General features: G+C 39.3%; 1 protein-coding gene across 1 annotated transcript; it reads left to right on the top strand.

Annotated features, from left to right (window-relative positions):
- The first annotated feature begins 1,283 nt into the window (after window positions 1-1,283).
- On the top strand, window positions 1,284-17,100 carry LOC125718967 (death-associated protein kinase 2-like). Its single transcript, XM_048993319.1, has 12 exons — window positions 1,284-1,737; window positions 3,942-4,083; window positions 4,188-4,403; window positions 5,003-5,141; window positions 5,872-6,001; window positions 7,716-7,764; window positions 11,904-11,930; window positions 12,237-12,389; window positions 13,492-13,537; window positions 13,652-13,741; window positions 14,665-14,751; window positions 16,603-17,100. The coding sequence occupies exons 2-12, from the start codon at window positions 4,022-4,024 to the stop codon at window positions 16,675-16,677; spliced, it is 1,074 nt and encodes a 357-aa protein (XP_048849276.1). The 5' UTR covers window positions 1,284-1,737; window positions 3,942-4,021; the 3' UTR covers window positions 16,678-17,100.
- Window positions 17,101-19,522: the final 2,422 nt, after the last annotated feature.

Raw genomic sequence — 19,522 nt, 5'->3', positions numbered from 1 at the left:
TAGGTGGTTTTGTCTAGTTTTTGCATTTCTTCTGTGGTAATTAAAGCGCCAGAAAAATAAATTTGAAAAATTGAGCAGCTATCATTACCCAGTTACTCAAGATAATCCACTGACTTTATAGTGGATAGTTTTATGTAGGAGCTATTTTTCTACCTAATTCTACACACCAACTGTATCGCTAAAGATATCGCGAGGGTGCTCGACCTCGTATCTTTTGCGCTATTGGACTAGGACTGTGTGGTGTGGAGGATTTTTTGTGACAATATAAAATATATGAATGCTATTTAAATGGTCTTTTAACATTTTTAATTAAGTGATTTTTTATAAATCTCATTTACATTAAATAAATTAATTTAGTTTAAACGAGGGGGCGGCATGGTGGTGCAGTGGTTAGCACTGTCGCCTCACACCTCTGGGATCGAGTCTCCGCCTGGGTCACATGTGTGCGGAGTTTGCATGTTCTCCCCGTGTCGTCGTGGGGTTTCCTCCGGGTAACTCCGGTTTCCCCCCACAGTCCAAAAACATGCTGAGGCTAATTGGAGTTGCTGAATTGCCCGTAGGTGTGCGTGTGTGAGTGTGCCCTGCGATGGGCTGGCCCCCCATCCTGGGTTGTTCCCTGCCTCGTGCCCATTGATTCCGGGATAGGCTCCGGACTCCCCGCGACCCAATAGGATAAGCGGTTTGGAAAATGGATGGATAGTTTAAACGATTATTCAAAATACATTTAAATGATACAAGCATCCATTAAAATAATCTGAAGTCGTCTATCAAATTCAGTGGGCCTCTTATAAATCAACCCTAACATATGATTGGTTTCGTTGAAAATTAAGTTACAGCACCTCCGCGGATTGTATCAGCCGCAGATATGGGGATATGGGGGACTACTGCAGTAAAGCTTAGAGGACTGTAGTAAAACGTTTATCGTTATGCCAGGAGCTGCGTAGTTATCCTAAAGTTGGGAAAATTTAAGACTTTTGAAAGTTACGTTGTATGTATAATACACTTTCCTGTCTTAATTCTCACGCTTACCCTGGAGTCAAATTGACCACAAAAGCACATGTCAGGTGTCATAGTAACATAACTCTTACACACTTCTACAATAAAGTTAGAATAGATACAATGACTTAGTGTTTATCTGTAATGCCTGTAATCCATAATACGATTTATATAATAATAATTATATAATATAACAATTTATTGTTTTTATTTGGATTTGTAAATATTTATTATTAATTTACAGCCTGTATTCAGGCATGTGTGTGTGCGCGCGCGCTCCGGTGTAATGTATTTCTTTAGACGTAAGATCTAGTTAAAAGTAAATCTCCGTTCCTCTCATGATTCAGGTTAATCAGCGTCATGTCCAGTGAAGTATGTGGAAGTAACACGTAAAGTCGGAGTGACACAGAAACATGCCTACATTACCTTATATGGGAACATTTGCTTTTCATCGACTTCCAGGTTTAACGTTCAGTCTGTAAGTGGTTGCTGTGTCACGTTGCTATGTGGTTACTATTATTTGCTGATATGTAACTGAAAGGAATGTAACTTAGAACAAATGACATACCAGGCAAATTCTACAGGAAACGGGCGGAGTTTATTTTAAAGGTGCGCACTTAACTCCTTGTCGCTGCGCCTGAAAGAGTAGTTCGCAGGTGGCACTTGTACATACTAGGAAAACGATTTTTTTTTATACGACGGATTAATTTTAAATTACCTCCCACACTCGTATTTTCAAAGGTGAGTTCTTTCGTTATTTCCATCCAGTCTAGTTGTTTCATACTTTTATTTTAAAATATGATTAACTAGTATCCATTAAGCAACTTCAAAAGGAAAAATTATGTTCAGTTTTCTGTTCTATGGTGGTTGCAGTTAATTATATATTTGTAATTTATGTAAATGTGAACCAGGCAGTTTACTATGTTTTAACTCAGAGGTTCCGACAGGGAAGAAAAAAATCGATAGAAAGCCATTTCAAAATGCGACATCGTCACATTATTTGCGACATCGTATATGTATTATTTTACAATACTAGTTTTGGGACATCCGTGCTTGGTTCACTGTCCATTTATCGTCAAATTTATAAACTGCAAAAATATTAGTGAAATTAAAGAAGCAAAACTAGTTAATAAATTATATACTCAAGAAGAATCTGTGAAAATATGAAATGGTCATTTACCCAGATTTAGCGCATGCTTTGGATGATGGGTACGGCTTACATACTCAATAAAGCGATAAAATAGTTTCAGTATCTGCAGGTGATTATTAGTCTACATACTACAGCTTCTCTTCATTTTTACTGCCATTGGAATGTTGGTGGACCTAGGAAAAACCTGTTTAGGAACGTATAGTTAAGCAGTCTATGATATACAGCCGTGGAAAAAAGAGACTGCACTATATTTTCAAACAAATCTGTATTTTTAAATCCTGGTTTTATCTTGGTTCTGCTGACAGAAGGCTAAATGGCTGGTTGCTTTCAGGTTCAAACTTTCTAAGATAGCAGTACACAATAATAAGTTGAAGCAGGGGACTTTGGGGATAACCAGAAACCAGCCAGGTAAAGGGTGGAAATAAGGAAATTTGTAAATTACTATTTAATACAGGTTTGAGAGCTTTGTATAGGGCAGGGGTGGGCAATGTTATCCGCAAAGCGACGGTGTGTATGCGGGTTTTCGCTACAACTCTCTAATTAGATTACTAATTAGCGGACTGATTGGCTAAGGTGTCCTCACACCTGGCTTTGAACATATGACCTAAAGGTTACCCCAAGAACATGCATACACACCGGCTCTTTGCGGATAGGATTGGTATAGGGACACAGGATATGGGAGATGGAAGTTGTATCCTCCAATATTTATTTTTTCTTCATTTGTCCCTCCCTAATAAATAGACATTTGAATTAAAATTATTAAGTTGTACGATCAACATCAAACACTCTTCTATGCTCTTGGCTTTCATTTTTAAGCACTTGTCAAATTGCGACCATTGCTGTGCTACTTCTGGTACATAGGGCCCAAATAGGATAAATGCCCACATATTAAAAGAAATTTACTATTCCATTTAACATAAATATATACATTTTGGACTTATGGAGGAAACTGGTGTATTTGAGAAAATATACATGCAAACTCTATACATGGATTGCCATAGCTGAATTCAAATTCAAAACCTTGGAGACAGTATTTGCTGTGCTAACACACCACCAAAAAGTTCTAGCTCTTCGTTCTAATCCCCAGGGTTTTTAATCCTGGCCCTATTCAGTGTAAGTGAAGTTTACATGTTTTCCCAATTTTGTGATGGGTTTCCTCTAGGTACTCTGGGCTTCTCCCTAAGTCAGCAATGTGTCTAAATTGCTCATACATTGTGTGTTCCTCCATATGCCGCCCAGGGTGTTCCCCTTCCCTGTGTCATATATTTTCCGGGATGGGTTCCAGGCTCTTTTATAACTTTTGGATGATTGGAAGATCTATGGATTATTACTTCTAAAAACCCTGTGTTCAGGTGATCAGTGAAGGGGAATTTAGAGCAGATTATTATGCACTTTAAGGGATCATACATTTGTTACTCTGTGTGTTCACCGGAAATAGGTGAACCGAGTATGCTGGGTACAGAGCAAGCTGAAATAAGGACTTCTGAAGCTGTTGTCTTACAGATCTGTTGTAGCTTGGAAGAGGATTGTTTCTGAGAGCAAGGGTAGCCTCAGTGCTGGAGCATTTTCCCATTTTTCCCTTTGAGGTCTTAGATATGATTTATTGAATCATTATTTAACAGCTTTTCTTTAGCCTGTTTCTTAATCATACCATCATTTTGTATGTGCAGTAAAATATCCTGTTATATAAGCTGTCAACTTATATTACTCAATAACCAAAATGTTGCTTTATGTAGAATTTTGTATAATGTAGTGATTTTAATGTAATTGCTCAGATTCTGGTGCTGATTTTCAGGCATGGAAGCACACTGGTGTAGCATGGGAGGACAGTGAATGATCATAAAGTAAGGAGGACACTAAGAACAAAAGATCAGCATGTCGGTCTTCAGACTGGAGAATGTGGAAGATTTCTATGAAATTGGTAAAGTGATTGGCAGGTGAGCAAATGATCATAGCATCCATTGCAATTTCTCATTGTTACTGTTCAGTCACTGCTTCATTGATCATCTCTTTATTGCACTCTGTTTTTGTGTTGTGACAGTGGAAACTTTGGGCAGGTTCGGGATGTGCGAGACCGGTCCTCTGGGACTCACTGGGCGGGAAAATTTCTGAAGGTGAAAAATGACAGTGGCCCAGGGCTGGACAGGAGGAGGGTGGAAGAGGAAGTGGGAATTCTACAGGCCCTGCAGCATGAGAATATCATGGCCTTGTGGGATGTGTTTGAGGGAGCAGGAGAGCTGGTGCTCATCATGGAGCTGTGAGTAAAGCATGAGCTTAGGGGAAGTGGAAGGGACATGGAATCCCATTGTAGCTGCCTGGACCTATGCTGAGTTTTAATGAATGTCCTCAGCTTCTGTACACATGCTGGAGTAGGCCCTCATTATGTGTTACAGATTAATTGAACACTTCTAGCTTGCTATTTAAACAATTCCTGTAGTTTGTGGTATTGTCATCATGGAGTAGGCACAGACTGAAAACTAATTGTAATAACTGGGCAAAAATAAATTACCTGTCAGTGTGGTTCAGCTTGTAGGAATGATACAAGAAGCAGTTTTGTGCCAACCTGTTACAGGAATCAGTTGCACCTTGTCAATAAATAATTTGTTAAAGGTACAAGTTTTATTTTTAACTTGCTGAAGCTTGCAGCAAATCAACCATTTAACCATGAGTGTTAATCTTTGGCTGGTCTTATTTAGACTGTGTAGAAGCTTTGTAAAAGACCAAGTGAAAACATGCAGGAAGTCAGTCTGAATGACATGCTGCTACAGCATCCATCTGAAATTGAGGAACAATTCACCTTATACACAGTGAAGACCGTTTTCTTATCCTCATCTGCTCTGCTCTTCCTCTCTGCAGAATTACTGGGGGAGAGCTATTTGACTTTATAGCTGAGAAGGAGCATCTTTTGGAAAGTGAGGCCATCGTATTCATCAAGCAAATCCTACAGGGAGTCAAGTACATGCACAGCAAGCAGATCGTGCACTTTGATCTCAAGGTAGTACTTCAGCTCAGATATATTGTTCACTCTAGTCTAAAATTAATTTATAGTTACTGTCATCATGCTCATTCTACACATTCTGCACTCTGATTTATGTGACATGGCACTTTCACTTAAAGTTCATTCAACAATGTTATATATGCAGTCTCCCTTCAGTTACATTCTACACTATAATCTATGCAACATGACACTGTCATCTTAGTTACATGCTATGCTATAATCTATGCAACATGACACCGTCATCTCAGTTACATGGTAATCTACGTGACATGGCACTGTCCACTCAGTTACATTCTACACTGTAATCTATGTGACATGACACTGTCCCCTCAGTTACATTCAGCAACGTTGTTCATTCCTTGGCATTCTTTCCTGTCTTTTCACTCAAGTGCCCTGTAGTCACCAAGCCCTAGGGAGTGGAGCTTTGCGTCAAAGTACTACCTTGTGCCTGACGCACTGTATACACTGACTTTATTCAGGCATTGTGTTTGTGTTTGCTGTCAGCAGGGTTGAGCTTATTCCATTGGAAATGTTGATTTCCCTGGTTATTCATTCCACTAAAGTAACACATCAAACACCTAACAGAACAGACTCAAAAACTAATTCCCAGAAGTTTGATTCACTAGTGGCTTAAATTAATTGACACAACCAAAAAAGATTCACAGTGTATGCTGTATTTTCAAATTGTATATAATTTATCACCCATTTTGGTTTTATGCATATTCAGCCTGAAAACATCATGTTATCAGACAAAAAGGTACCTTTCCCCCAAATCAAGATAATCGATTTTGGGCTTGCTCAGTACCTTACACCAGGAGTGGGGTACAGGAGCAGTTGTGGTACACCTCAGTACATTGGTAAGTATTACTGACTCTGCATGGTGCATTAGTGTCAGCTATTGACCTCTCTGAGTGTATTACATTCTGGATTCTGAGCCCTTGCTGTTCTGGTGAATAGTAGTATTGACTATTTTTATTGAGTATTGAGTATTTCTAAATGTCCTTAATAATTAATAAAGTATCTATCTATCTGTCTGTCTGTCTATTCGTCTCTGTTTGTCTGTCTGTCTGTCTATCTATCTATCTATCTATCTATCATATATATTAGGGGTTTATATTAGCAGCTATGTTTTGGAACAATTTTAAATTTGGAAAACTGACAGTGTTTCAGTGGTCATGTTGAGGCAGGAAGGAAACGTGTACAAAGTCGTAATACAATGTACTGCTGTATTCTCATAATTGCCTACATTATTAGGAGATTAGGGCTTCAGCTGTTTTCTGGGTTCATTCTACATGAAATGAAGGCTTGCGTCTGGTAGGACATTGGACAGTGGTGGTTCTAGCTTGCATGGCGCCCTGGGTGAACACCCCCTTCAGGTCCCCCCAACCCCCAGCAACAATAATAGTGTGCCCAAAAACTAGAAAAAAAATGCAACAATATGTCAATGAAACTATATACAGTATTATGAATAAATTGTGGTTTATTTGGTAGCATTTTGTAGTTTGACTGATTTTACTAATTATATTAGTACTGTACAGAGTTAAAGGTGTGCTACTTGATAGATTTCCCGGCTCCTGATTTGGTCAGCCCACCCCCCAACATCTCGTACTTCTCAGTGGTAGCCTGTCTAGCTCACAAACTAGAATCAGGGCACCCACTCTGACAAGGTTAATTGACCTACACAGTGGGTCATCATTGTATCATCATTGATGTGATGTGCAAAGGAGTGATAGGAAACTGATGTGCAAATGTCACCATTCTGATTGATTGTCTTTTCTTGTGTGGGCACCCCATGCCACCCCATTGCCCATACCTAAATCCACCAGTGAGTCCCCAAACTTTTCATTCCATGACCACATAACAACAATGCCAGAGAATCGAGACTCCTGCTATGTTTGTATTAGTGGTCACCAACCTTTATTATAGTATGAGCTACCAAGTTCCATATATTCTGCCGATCGAGGAGCCCTTTGTAGATTCATTGTGATCGACCAGTTGCAGTTTCAGTTAAAATGGGATTTTTTTTTCACGTATGAAATATCATCCCGCAACCCCAGACTCTGGGAATCCCTGGGCTGGGAAAACTACCCATAGAATTATTACATTTTTACCTCAAAACATTAAAATATCATTAATCATATTCATTGGGTACTCCCAGTCACAGGACACTCTTCTCAGCATGTGTTCATTTGCTTCATTTATCACTATAAGCTCAGCCATGTTGCAGTTAAGATACAGTCTTTTTCCTGACTTTGGTCTTTTGTGCTGCTGTTAAGAGATTCCTTGAGTACAAGACCAGGATAAGTGGAAATAACTTAAATGCTTAAGTGACATTTTAAGAAAATCTTAAGGAGAAGACTTAAGGGTGTTTTGTGCAACGGAGTTTATTTTAAGGAAACCTTAACTCGGACTAGAAAATCTTAACTTAGGGTGTTTTGTGCAGTCAGCTCCTGACATTTACTTATTATATGTGAACTCATCTACAGGTTCTATAAAGTCTGCCTTTAGATGCTATTTTGTTTACCTGCATTATTCCTTTGGCCTCCACACATCTTGTCTCTCTTCCTTCAGCACCAGAGGTGATTCGCTATGAGCCCTTGAGTTCAGCAACAGACATGTGGTAAGTTGCTATGTCTCCCTGTCCATAAAACTCTTGCTGCAGAAATGTCCTATTGTCCAAATTTGTCATATGTGTTTATCTTGCTGAGGCTGCACATTCCTTCTCCAGCATTTACTTAGTGGGATATTGTATAATGACATCAAGATTGAAATTCACATAAGACACCTAAATAGACATTGAAAAATATCAACTCCCAGTGATGTGTAGGTTTGTTGAATTAGGTGTGTGTGTGTGTGTGTGTATATATTGCAAACCATATATATATATGTATATGTATCTGTATGTATGTATATATATTTATATATATATGTATATGTATATGTGTGTTTATATATATATATATATATAAACCTGATACTTTGCTTGGGTTATTGACCCCATAGAAGGTGTAGTGGCCGTTTATCAAACTGCTGCAGGTGTTTTGTTCAGTCAAGCCCAGATCTTGAATAAAGGTTTTTAAATTTTGCAAGTCGTTTATGGACACAAGCACACAGACTGTGGGTTCTGAATCATGTCATTGTGTTCACATCAGTGATAAACTTCCATGTTAATTTTATGAGAATTTATTATTTATATCATCAACAAAATACAGTTGCAGTTCATATAACAATAAAGTAGCCTACTTGCATTATAATTTCAGATAAGCAGAAATGGTTTGGATTTGGTAGATAATAGCTTGTAAGCCACATTTGTTGTATTTGGAAAGTAAATGTCTTTCAAGGTCATTTCTGCCGCTGGAAATTTCCTCTTTGCATATGCAAACCTTTGGTTTAGAGCTTTTCGGGTTAAATATATAGAGGATACAACAGGCTTTCTATCACAGAAAGCCACAAATAATCATATTGTAAGTGGGCACCGTAATAGGGCTACCCTTTGTTGTCTGTATTTAAACGCCAGGAGTATTAGGAATAAAATTCATGATTTAGAGGCTTTTATCTCATCGGACTCTTATGATATTATAGGAATAACTGAAACGTGGTTGAGTGAAAAGGATGGACAAGAATATAATATGGATGGTTCCACTTTGTTCCGTAAGGATCGTATAGGAAAAAAGGGAGGTGGTGTTGCAGTATATGTAAAGGAAAACTTGCAGGCAAGGGAACTTACTGATATAAATAAAACTACGGAAGCAATATGGGTAAAATTAGATACTAAAAACTCAAATAGCCTAATTGTCGGTGTTTGTTACAGAACACCTAATATAGCTGTTGAGGAAAGCAGATTGTTATACAGTGATATTAGGACTATGAGCAATAAAAATGATGTGGTAGTTATGGGTGATTTTAATCTACCAGGAATGCAGTGGGACATTGTCACTGGCTCTTCAGAAAATGAACTGGAGATGGTGGAATTAGTACAGGATTGTTTTTTTTACTCAGTTTGTTAACACCCCTACCAGGGGAGATGCCATTCTTGATCTTGTTCTCTCTAATAACCAGGACAGGATTGGTGAATTAGACGTTTTAGAACCACTTGACAGTAGCGATCATAACATGGTCAAATTTGAGGTTAAGTTTAGTGTTCGAAGAGCTAAGTCCAAATCAAAAATATATAATGTTAGGAAGGCTGACTTTAAGTGTATGAGACTAAAACTAGAAACTGTGAACTGGATGGAGTTAAATAACAAAACTGTTGAAGAGGCCTGCGAATTTTTTTAAAAGCACATTATTGCAAGTGCAAGAGGACTTCATACCTGTTTCCAGCAAGAATAAATCTAGGAAATTGCAACCTAGGTGGTTTACTAGGGAAATAAAGTATAAAGTAAGGAGGAAAAGGGCTTTGTTCCAGCAATGGAAAATAACTGATGATGACAGAATTAAGCAGAAATATCTAAGTCTACAGGCTGAGTTAAAAAATGATATTAGACGAGCTAAAAGAAATGTCGAAAGGATGGTTGCATTGGAAGCTAAGGATGACGTTAAAAGTTTCTTCCAGTATTTTAACTCTAAAAGAGCTCTAAAACCTGAAATTACTAATCTGCAGGATAGTAAGGGTCTTATAATAGTAAACGACATTGATATAGTAAATGAGTTCAATGATAGTTTTGCACGGGTATTCACTGTTGAGGACCTTAGTAATTTACCAGTTATTACCTATCCAGCATCGTCTATAGCTAATATATATATATAACTGAAGCAGATGTTTTGCAAAGCCTAGCTAAGCTCAAAATAAATAAATCACAGGGCCCTGATGGCATCTTACCTATAGTGTTAAAAGAGATGAGGGATATTATTTGCCGACCCTTAACTTTACTGTTTCAAAAATCCTTATCTGAAGGTGTGGTACCTTCTGATTGGAAGCACGCCTTCATAACGCCCATTTTCAAAAAAGGGGATAGAAGTAATTTGTCTAACTATAGGCCAATCAGTCTAACTTGTATAACTGGTAAAGTTATGGAGGCTATAATCAAAGAGAAAATGGTAGATTACCTGGTAGTTTTTTGAGGAAGCTACTCAGGAAGTTGATGATAAGAAGGCCTATGATGTCATCTACTTAGATTTCCAAAAGGCTTTTGATGTTGTCACCCACAGGAGGCTCCTACTTAAACTCAAAGCGACAGGTATTTTAGGTACCGTAGCGACCTGGATTGATAACTGGTTAACAGATAGGAAACAGCGAGTAGTTATAAGAGGCACAATGTCACAGTGGGCCTGCGTTCATAGTGGGGTACCGCAGGGTTCGATTTTAGGACCACTATTGTTCCTAATTTACATAAATGATATGGATACCAATATATACAGTAAACTGGTGAAATTTGCAGATGACACCAAGGTGGGTGGTGTAGCAGATACTGAATTAGCGGCTCAGCAGCTACAGCGGGATCTTGATTTAATTAGTGACTGGGCCGATACCTGGCAGATGAAATTTAACGTCGATAAATGTAAGGTACTCCATCTAGGGAGCAGAAATATAAAGTACAGGTATTTCATGGGTGTCACTGAAATAAAGGTAGCTGATCATGAGAAAGACCTTGGTGTGTATGTTGATGCTTCCATGTCCCATTCTCGCCAGTGTGGGGAAGCAATAAAAAAGGCCAATAGGATGTTGGGGTATATCTCCAGGTGTGTGGAGTTTAAGTCCAGGGAGGTAATGCTAAGATTATACAATTCCTTGGTGAGACCTCACCTAGAATATTGTGTGCAGGTTTGGTCACCATATCTTAAAAAGGACATTGTGGCCTTAGAAAAGGTGCAGCGTAGGGCCACAGAAATGATTCCTGGTCTTAGAGGAATGTCATACGAGGAACGGTTACTTGAGCTAAATCTGTTCAGTCTCACGCAAAGGAGACTGAGGGGGGACATGATCCAAGTATATAAGATTCTAACAGGTTTGTATGCTGTTCAACCAAATAGTTACTTCAGCATTAGTTTAAATACACGAACTCGTGGCCATAGGTGGAAATTAGCGGGAGAACATTTCAAGCTGGATTTAAGGAAGCACTTCTTTACACAGCGTGTAGTCAGAGTATGGAATAGCCTTCCTGATAATGTAGTGCAAGCTGAATCCTTGGGTTCCTTTAAATCAGAGCTAGATAAGATTTTAACGACTCTGAGCTATTAGTTTAGTTCTCCCCAAGCGAGCTTGATGGGCCGAATGGCCTCCTCTCGTTTTTATAGTTCTTATGTTCTTATGTTCTTATTTAAAGAGTTAAAAGAAGGGAATATTGCAGAATCATAGTTGGGGAAAAGATGAAGAACTCACTTTTAGGCTATATGGTGACTTTCTGAAGGGCTAAGCTGTTTCTCACAAGCTCTTGTTGGCTCCTACAGTTTTTTTCATTGATAACCGTTACCAAAGTTTGTAGAAATAACCCAATCCAGATATTGTCTGTGTGGTACATTACAGCTTTTTACTAATCAAGAGCAAAGCAGTTACAATGTATTTTTGCATAATTTGTGTTGGCCCTTTTTAAGATTATAATTATATATGCAATAAAGACTTATCTCCTTTTGTTTAGCTTCTACTTTGTTTTAATCTAATCTATAACCCTGTGAATGTTGTTAGTATGTTGTGTGCATTACAGTTTATCGCAGTTTAACACATTGCAATTTCTGAGGTAGAAAAATGCTAGGAAAATGATGAATAATTTTTTCAGTGCACTGCATAGGATTGAACTGAAACTATTTATCTGTTTACAGGAGTATTGGTGTTATAACCTACATACTGTGAGTATGGAAAAAAAGGTCTTTGAACTTTTTTTTAAAAACAAAACTTACAAATATGTTACAAATTTAGAGTCTGCTTCAAAAATTTAGTTTTATAAGAACCATAATAATGTAGGTTATGCTAATGGAAAGGCTGTTCTGTGAATTCTTTGCAATTTGACAATGGGACTTGGGTCATTTGGCAACCTTGTACTCCACAGTGGTTGGAGAATTGGTTATTTCTTCTTCAATCATGTAACCTGCTACAAAATGGGTTTTAATGTCTATGTATTTCACTTCACTGTCACGGCATTTCCTCTTCGACAGGCTGAGTGGTATGTCCCCCTTCCAAGGAGATACAGATGAGGAGACATTAAAGAACATTGTAACAATGAACTATGAAATTGAGGACAGATATTTTCCAGACACCAGTGAAAATGCTAAGGAATTTATCAAGAATCTGCTGGTGAATGATCAGAGGTAATTACATTTTTTTCCTGAGTCATCATGGATGATGGAGTAGTTTGTGGAGCAGTCTCACAACTTGGTTCTAGGCTTTATCCCATCTAATTATGCATATTGGTTCCTAATTATATACTCAGAATACAAATTCATTTGTGTTAATTAGTACCTGGCGGCTCACTGGGTACTACTGTTGCCTCGGACCGGGGAGTTTGAATCCTATCCCCACTTCTATGTGTCATGAACTGTGGTGCACGGGGCAGGGAAACAGGAGCAAGAGCCCACAGGTCGGGGTAAACAGGAGATTTATTTGAGGCAAGACAAGTAGGAAAAAAAGAGTGCTCTACATTAGACCGTTACGACGTTAATGACTGGACTACCAAACACACACATACACGGACTTAAATACGCAACAACAGTAATTGACAAGACGAGGAACCGCTGGGAACACAGGAATTCCACAGGAGGTAGAGAGGGGGGCGTGGCACACAGGAGGATCAAACGAGCGCTAAATGACATTGTGTGCATGGAGTTTTCATGTCTGTGATGTGCACTGTAGGATTCCCTCACAGTCCAAGTACATGCAGTTAGGTAAACTAGTGTCTCTAAATTGCCCATTTTGTTTTGTGTGTGTATGTGTGTGTGCGTGTGTGTTGCACAGATCACTTTTGGGGAGGAAAATGTGTGGCAAAACCTGAAATTTCCTTACTTTTTGGCACATTTTTCGTGTTGCTATTTGGAAGACCTCAATTTCACAAAAATCTGTGAATGCAATCAAAAATGTCAAAAGGTTTGGGCTGGGTAGGGGTTAAGGGTGGCATAATTGGGCTTAGGGTTTTTCCCATACAAATGAACGAAGGTCCCCATTTAGATGGGTACACCAACATGTGTGAGAGTGTGTGTGTCCTGTAACAGACTGGAATCTTGCCCAAGCTGTTCTGCTGTCTTCTGCCCTGTATTTCCTGGGATAGACTTCTGGTAGTAGAGAAACTGAGTGTGTATGCATATGCAAGATGTTTGTATGCATATCTGTCTTGTTGTAAAGAAAAACTTGCCAAACACCAAGGTAAATTTCTATTAATGTTACAAGGAAACTAATTTTTAGTGTGTGTTTGTACAGTGGGAGGATGACTACTGAAGAGTGTCTTCAACACCCCTGGATCAAGGTGAGCATGGGTGGCTGTAGGGAAGGAGAAGCTAGAGGAGGAATTCAGTGGTTAATGAAATCAATACCATACCCATTTCTGCTCTTCTTACACTTTTCATCTGTCACTCCATAGCCTCTCTCAAGGGCACAGCAAAAAATAAGAAAACGTTCTTCCATCAACATGAAGAACTTCAAGAAATTCAATGCCAAGAGGAAGTGGAAGGTGAGGATAGCCATCAGCACATATGACCATTTAAAAAATGAATGAAAAAGAGGCTGCTTTTTATTTTATACTTGCTTCATTAACTTAACTGCAAGGATGAAGCCCAGTGATTAGGTAAAATTGTGCCATCTAGTGACATTTTGTATAATGCAGTGTGACACATACAATGCTGTGGAAAAGTCTTCGGCCATAGGTGGCCAATTTTATCCATCAGTGTATATGCAGGTTTTTGGAATTACCTTTAGGTCAGCTGTTCACACCCAGGTGTGAGGACTCTTCAGCCAATCAGTCCTCCAATTAGTTATCTAATTGTGGAGTTGCAGCAAAAACCAACACACATACTGTAACAGCCCTTTCTGGATAAGATTGACACCCCTGTCTTAGGCAGTCACAGGAAATGTTTAAAGCTGTTTATCTGAGTAATAAGGGAATATGTGCTCGGAACAAAAAACACAATTTAACACTACATATGAACATATGAAAATTAGAAGTGGCACAACAGAAACTCACAAGTATATCCTTTGTTCTCTAAAAAGTTACTGATATCTAGTTGAATGGCTAGAAGAAGATGGCTTCAGAGGCACCCCAGCTATTACATGTATTCATTAACTTTAATTAGTTTAAATAGTCAATGAAGCATTAATTATCCATATGAGGTGGGGTAGTGATTGAGTCAAAAAATACATGCATGTATTGGGCAGTTACTGTAAATATTGAGGTGACTATAGAAGAAGTCTGTCAAAGCTGACACACTTTGACAGACATAATGTCATAGTTTTGTATGAGCACGTCATTTTCTTTGTCTGCTTAAGACTTTTTAATGTCACATATATAAATTTCTAGTGTTTCTTTCAGATACTATTCATATACGACTGCTTATTCATACATCTTCCTGTCTTTTCATTTGTTTTCTGCCTGTACAGCTGTCCTATAACATGGTGTTGATATGTTACCGCCTAAACCAGCTACATTCTTTACGCCAGAAGGCAGCTCAGGGATACTGGGAGCAGGTGAGAATTTGTTATGGAGGAGATGGTAGTATGAGCTCTAAATTATTTGTGCAGAATCATTCCTAAAATACATCTCATCTGAAATACTTTGTCTTCTCAGGATCCCTCTCAGTAAGTGGTTGGAACAGAATAACATGAAAGAATAAATGAAGAATAAGTGTTAGCTTTTTCTTGGAGTATAATGGAATTGAAGCAATTATCAGTGATGTCCGTAATTTTAATCCAGTCCGAATCTGCCATGCCTGTAATTATTACAAGCCTCCAGAGTAAAAATTCAGGAGCGACTCCAGTGGAGGTTCGTTAATGTAGGACGCTGGGGCGCTGCCCCCCTCCAAATATCTATCGTAGAAAGTCTACAATATGTACAACATAAATGAATTAGATAATGTGAAATAATTATAAAATATAATTAGTTTACTTGTACATTGCACCTCATAGTCTGTCAGCATTCATTAAGGAAGAATTGATTCCAATCCTTAGTTAATTTCTGTTTGATACTTCCTGGGTGCAGGGTGCTGGCCAAATTAGAGTCTATGTAAATCCTTCACTTTTTGACAAGCAGGTGACCTGCGACTGCTCTGTAATTGCTGTACCCCTGTCACCCCCACTTTTATTGGCAGCGAATTTGAATTTTCACTTGTGCTCCTTACTTAGCTAGCTGACCATTACTGTCAGGAATTGGCAACTTCAAGGACGACAGAAATCAAAGAAAATTTGGTTATTTCCTTACAAAAACACCCTGTCACACCCTGGAAGAAAAAAGGATAAAGCAGTCAGCAAGTAATCGAGTGCTGAGTACACTCATTTGTAAGCTACTGTATGCTTGAGATGAAAAAGTTCTCTTTTTATTGTGGTTTATTAGTATGTTAAGTGGGTAGGTCTACCAAAAGTGAAAATTCTGTTGTAATTGTATTCTATTTGAGTTAACTCTGATGTTAACATGAACAGATGGTATTCGTTTTATCTCTACTATCTCTAGAAATTTTGGGAAATTACATGCATTTCTTATCCCATCTGAATCAGCCAGTCAATTCACAGACTATATACTGAACCTCAGGTAAAACTAATCCCTTCCAAAAGGGCTTAGGAGTCCATGTGAGAACCAGGGTTCGAAGGTGATTCAGTGTACTGTTCTGGCCACAAGTTCATTGGTTCTCTTTAAGACCTTGATGTTCGATATGTGGACTGACATTCACTCAAGGTTACACCCTACCTTAATGTCCTGTGCTTCTCAGAATAGGCCTTTGAGGAACTGGATTATTTGTCGTTAAAAGAGCCCTATTATGCTTTTCTTTGTTCATATTTTATTTTGGGGGGCCTGCTAGAATAGATTTACATGTCTCAATGTTCCAAAACACATTATGTTTCTCATACTGTACATCTCTATGCACTCTGTCTAAATCTCTGTCTGAAATGCCCTGTTGGAGCTGTAACTCCTACCCTCAATGAGCCTAACTGTGCTCAGATTGGTCTGCTTGCCCTATACATTCCGCCCCTGTCTGAAAAACTTGCTGTACAGGCTGTGGGTTGTATGAAGGTGTGCCAAGCTTGCAGGTAGGTGACCAATAAAGATTTTATTATGAGGTGACCTAACATGTCATGGAAGTAAGGGCTGGAATTCCACTGAGGTGTTTCAGGCAGATTATAGAACAGTTACTCCCTTTGGTGTGTACTTTGGACCTTAAGACTAAGAGTGTTTACTTGCACATACAACAATATAACAAACTAAAGGAAGGGGAAAATCGAGAAAAGCATAATAGGACCCTTTAAAGATGGATGGATGGATGGATGGATGTGAGCTAGATGACAGACAGTCTTCCCTGAGCCTCAGCTTTGTTTCCGCCCTCCCAGAAAGCAGACAGTGACCAGGAGGAGGCACTGGCCAAGCCAGTTTCCCTGAATCTCCAAAGATGCAACAGCAGATAATCATGGGGACTGAGAGATTGCGAGAAGACTGCTGTCCTCCTTGGATGGGTGTGGCATGTACCAAAATGAAGTTACTGTACTTTGTGTTTAAGTAGCAGGAAACCAGCTTTTCTGGTGTTTCATATCAGCCACATTCTCTGCACAGTTTACAGAATGTATTAGACTAGTTTACTCCCAAATGTCTTCAGCGTGATCAGTGATATGTGGCTAATGAGTTATTGGCAATTTCAGGATGTATGGCATTGTGAGAGGTTGGATAAACGTGAGTATTGTAGTTTAGCATGCCTTATGTAATATACATTATGACATAATTGTTGTAACATAATTGTTAGTATTGTGACACATTAAGAATGCCATAATCTATTTTAATAATTCTGTTCTTTCTGCCCTTTATTTATTTAAAATAAAATGTGTGCAAATGTATGTGAATGCAGTACTTAAAGTGTCTCTATATTAACCTGAATTGCGAACGTTTTGCCCAGGGGCCCACACAACCCATAATCCGTCCCTGTGTGCAGTGTATCCAGAGATGCACGTGCATAGCTGCACGGACACAAATTTGGAGTGCAGCGGGCGTTTATCTGCAGAGGTGCACAGTGACATCAAACGCGTCATAAACGTTCGAGCTGACACATCCGCTAGTACGCGTTTGGGAAGTATGAACCAGCCTTCAGATAACACCCTCTCCACACATTTAACTAGGCTGGTATTAAGCACAACAGGTGGACCATTTCACCGAACCGGTGCCTTTTCTGTCCCTGGTGTATATATATGCATGAAAATTTTTACGTTATTATCAAGCAAAGTATCATTCACAATGTCCTCATTGCAAATCTAACATACATAATGTAAAACATTAATGAAAACTACATAGATTATGTCACCTATTCCTGCTTACTAATGCTATACTTCACCATAAAATATAATAATAATTGATACTTTATTAATCCTTGTGGGAAAATTGTCCTTACACCTGCCTCTACTTGCTCTTTGTAGAGTAAGGACTGCCACCCATCGCAGCACTCAGGGAGTTGGGGGTTAAGGGCCTTGCTCAATGTCAACAGACATATTGAAGCCGAGTTTGAACTGGTGATCTGCTGATTACAGACACAAAGGCTTAGCCCACACGCTGGCCCTTATTTTTTTTATCATTATTATTAAATAATTGTATTAAATTTATTATTTATTTAATAATTAAAAACCTTCAAAAATCTTACTCTTTTTGCATTGTCATGTGACAGAATTTCCCCTTTATTCTTTAAGTATGTTTTCCTTATGGTAAATCAATAATATGCTAGTTAAAATACACATTTTAGTCATGTACCCAATTTTTCACTGTTACCGTTAACTGTTAGAGAGTTAATAGGGTCAGGCCTGTTGGGGATCAGGGTTGGTGTAGTGTTGAGGTGTCGCCCGCTGCATGGCAGCACTTGGTCCCAGTTTGACACAATCCATCTGGGTAGGCCCCAGGAAGGTCTTGTCTCTCTGGCAAGATGACCATCTTCCTTTGCTGTCAGGGGAGCTTCAAAAACTCTGCATTTTGTGGTCTCAGTCAGGTATCTCCACCCTGGGTGACATTTTTGATAACTCGGGTCTCAAATCGTTCCAGTCTCTTAAGGTCACGTTTAATCTTCCCTCTTCTTCATATTTTTTCTACCTCCAGCTGAGTTCCATGCTTAGGGCATGTAATATCTCCTTTTCCTCACCTCTTTCGCTTCACCCGCTGTGCAGATTTGCTCTGTCCTTTTCTCCTGTTTCTAAGCCCGTGTCCAGTCTCTATTCCCTCCTCCGCAAATTCTCTCATAAACCTCTCCCCATAATTTCTGTCTGGCAGGGGGAGCTCTCTCCCACCCCCATCTTATCTTGGAGCGTTATTTTTCATAATATTAAAAACTCCATCTCATGGGCTTAGAGCCTGACCCCTTATGTCATCTTTGTCCCCTCCAGGTCCCTGGTACCTTTCTCCATATGTTCTGGGACTGTCCTCCAGTGGCTGCTCTTTGGGATTATGTGGCCAGATCTCTCTCTTCAGTTCTTTCCTCTCCCATCCCCCTGTCTCCCGTGGTCCTTCTTCTCCTGGACTTCTCTTCTCTCTCTCTCTCTCTCGCTTCCAGCAGAGGCTTCTGATGTCTGCCTCCTTAGTGGCCAAGTTGTTATTAGCCTCTCGTTGGAAGTCTCCTGATCGTGCCATTCCCTCTGTCTGGAAGTCCACCTTTCTTGATCTGCTTCTGCTGGAACTCTCTGCAGCCTGGATTAACAACTCGTCTGGTTCTACAATCCAGAGCTGGGTCCATGACGTGCAGCTGGTCAAGGATTAGTTGCAGGTCATGTCCTGAGGCCATATTCCTTGTTTTTTGTTTTGATTTTTACTTTCCTAATTCTGACATTTTTCAGTGATATAAGTGTGTTATTTCTTTTATCCTCAGTTTTTAGCTGTGCTCTCCATGGCTGAGTGTGCCGGTGACCTTTGTTGGTCTTCTGTTTCTTTAAATTGAGCTGTTGTCTCAGGGTGTATTGGGGGTGGGGGTGGAGTATGTTCTGTTTTGTTCCATTTTGTTCTTTGTTAAAAAAAAATCTCTAATAAAAATTTGGTCACAAAAAAAAAAAACTCCATTTTGGTGGCAGCTCTCTTTGAGGTACGGAGCCTGGACAGTGGCCAGATCTCTGAAGGTGGGTACACCTGCTTTTGGTCTGGTTGCACTGATGGCTCCCATACTCAGGGAGTAGCTGCTGCTATGGTGGATCTGCCCCTCCCGATGGTTCTGATGTCAATCCTTTCAATGAGTGTATTATGAGACCCAAGTGAAGGCACTCCTTGGGTGTTTTGTCTGTTGTCTCAGTGTAT

The sequence above is a fragment of the Brienomyrus brachyistius genome, chromosome 23, assembly GCF_023856365.1.
Source record: "Brienomyrus brachyistius isolate T26 chromosome 23, BBRACH_0.4, whole genome shotgun sequence".
Classification (NCBI taxonomy): Eukaryota; Metazoa; Chordata; class Actinopteri; order Osteoglossiformes; family Mormyridae; genus Brienomyrus; species Brienomyrus brachyistius.
This window is presented reverse-complemented; position numbering and strand designations above follow the sequence as displayed.

Bases quoted from the DNA above. Each gene is read 5' to 3' on its own strand.
- LOC125718967 (XM_048993319.1), top strand. From the start codon at position 4,022: ATGTCGGTCTTCAGACTGGAGAATGTGGAAGATTTCTATGAAATTGGT. The intron at 7,765-11,903 runs GTAAGTTGCTAT...ATCTGTTTACAG, and splicing joins AGTTCAGCAACAGACATGTG to GAGTATTGGTGTTATAACCT. The intron at 12,390-13,491 runs GTAATTACATTT...GTGTTTGTACAG, and splicing joins CTGCTGGTGAATGATCAGAG to TGGGAGGATGACTACTGAAG.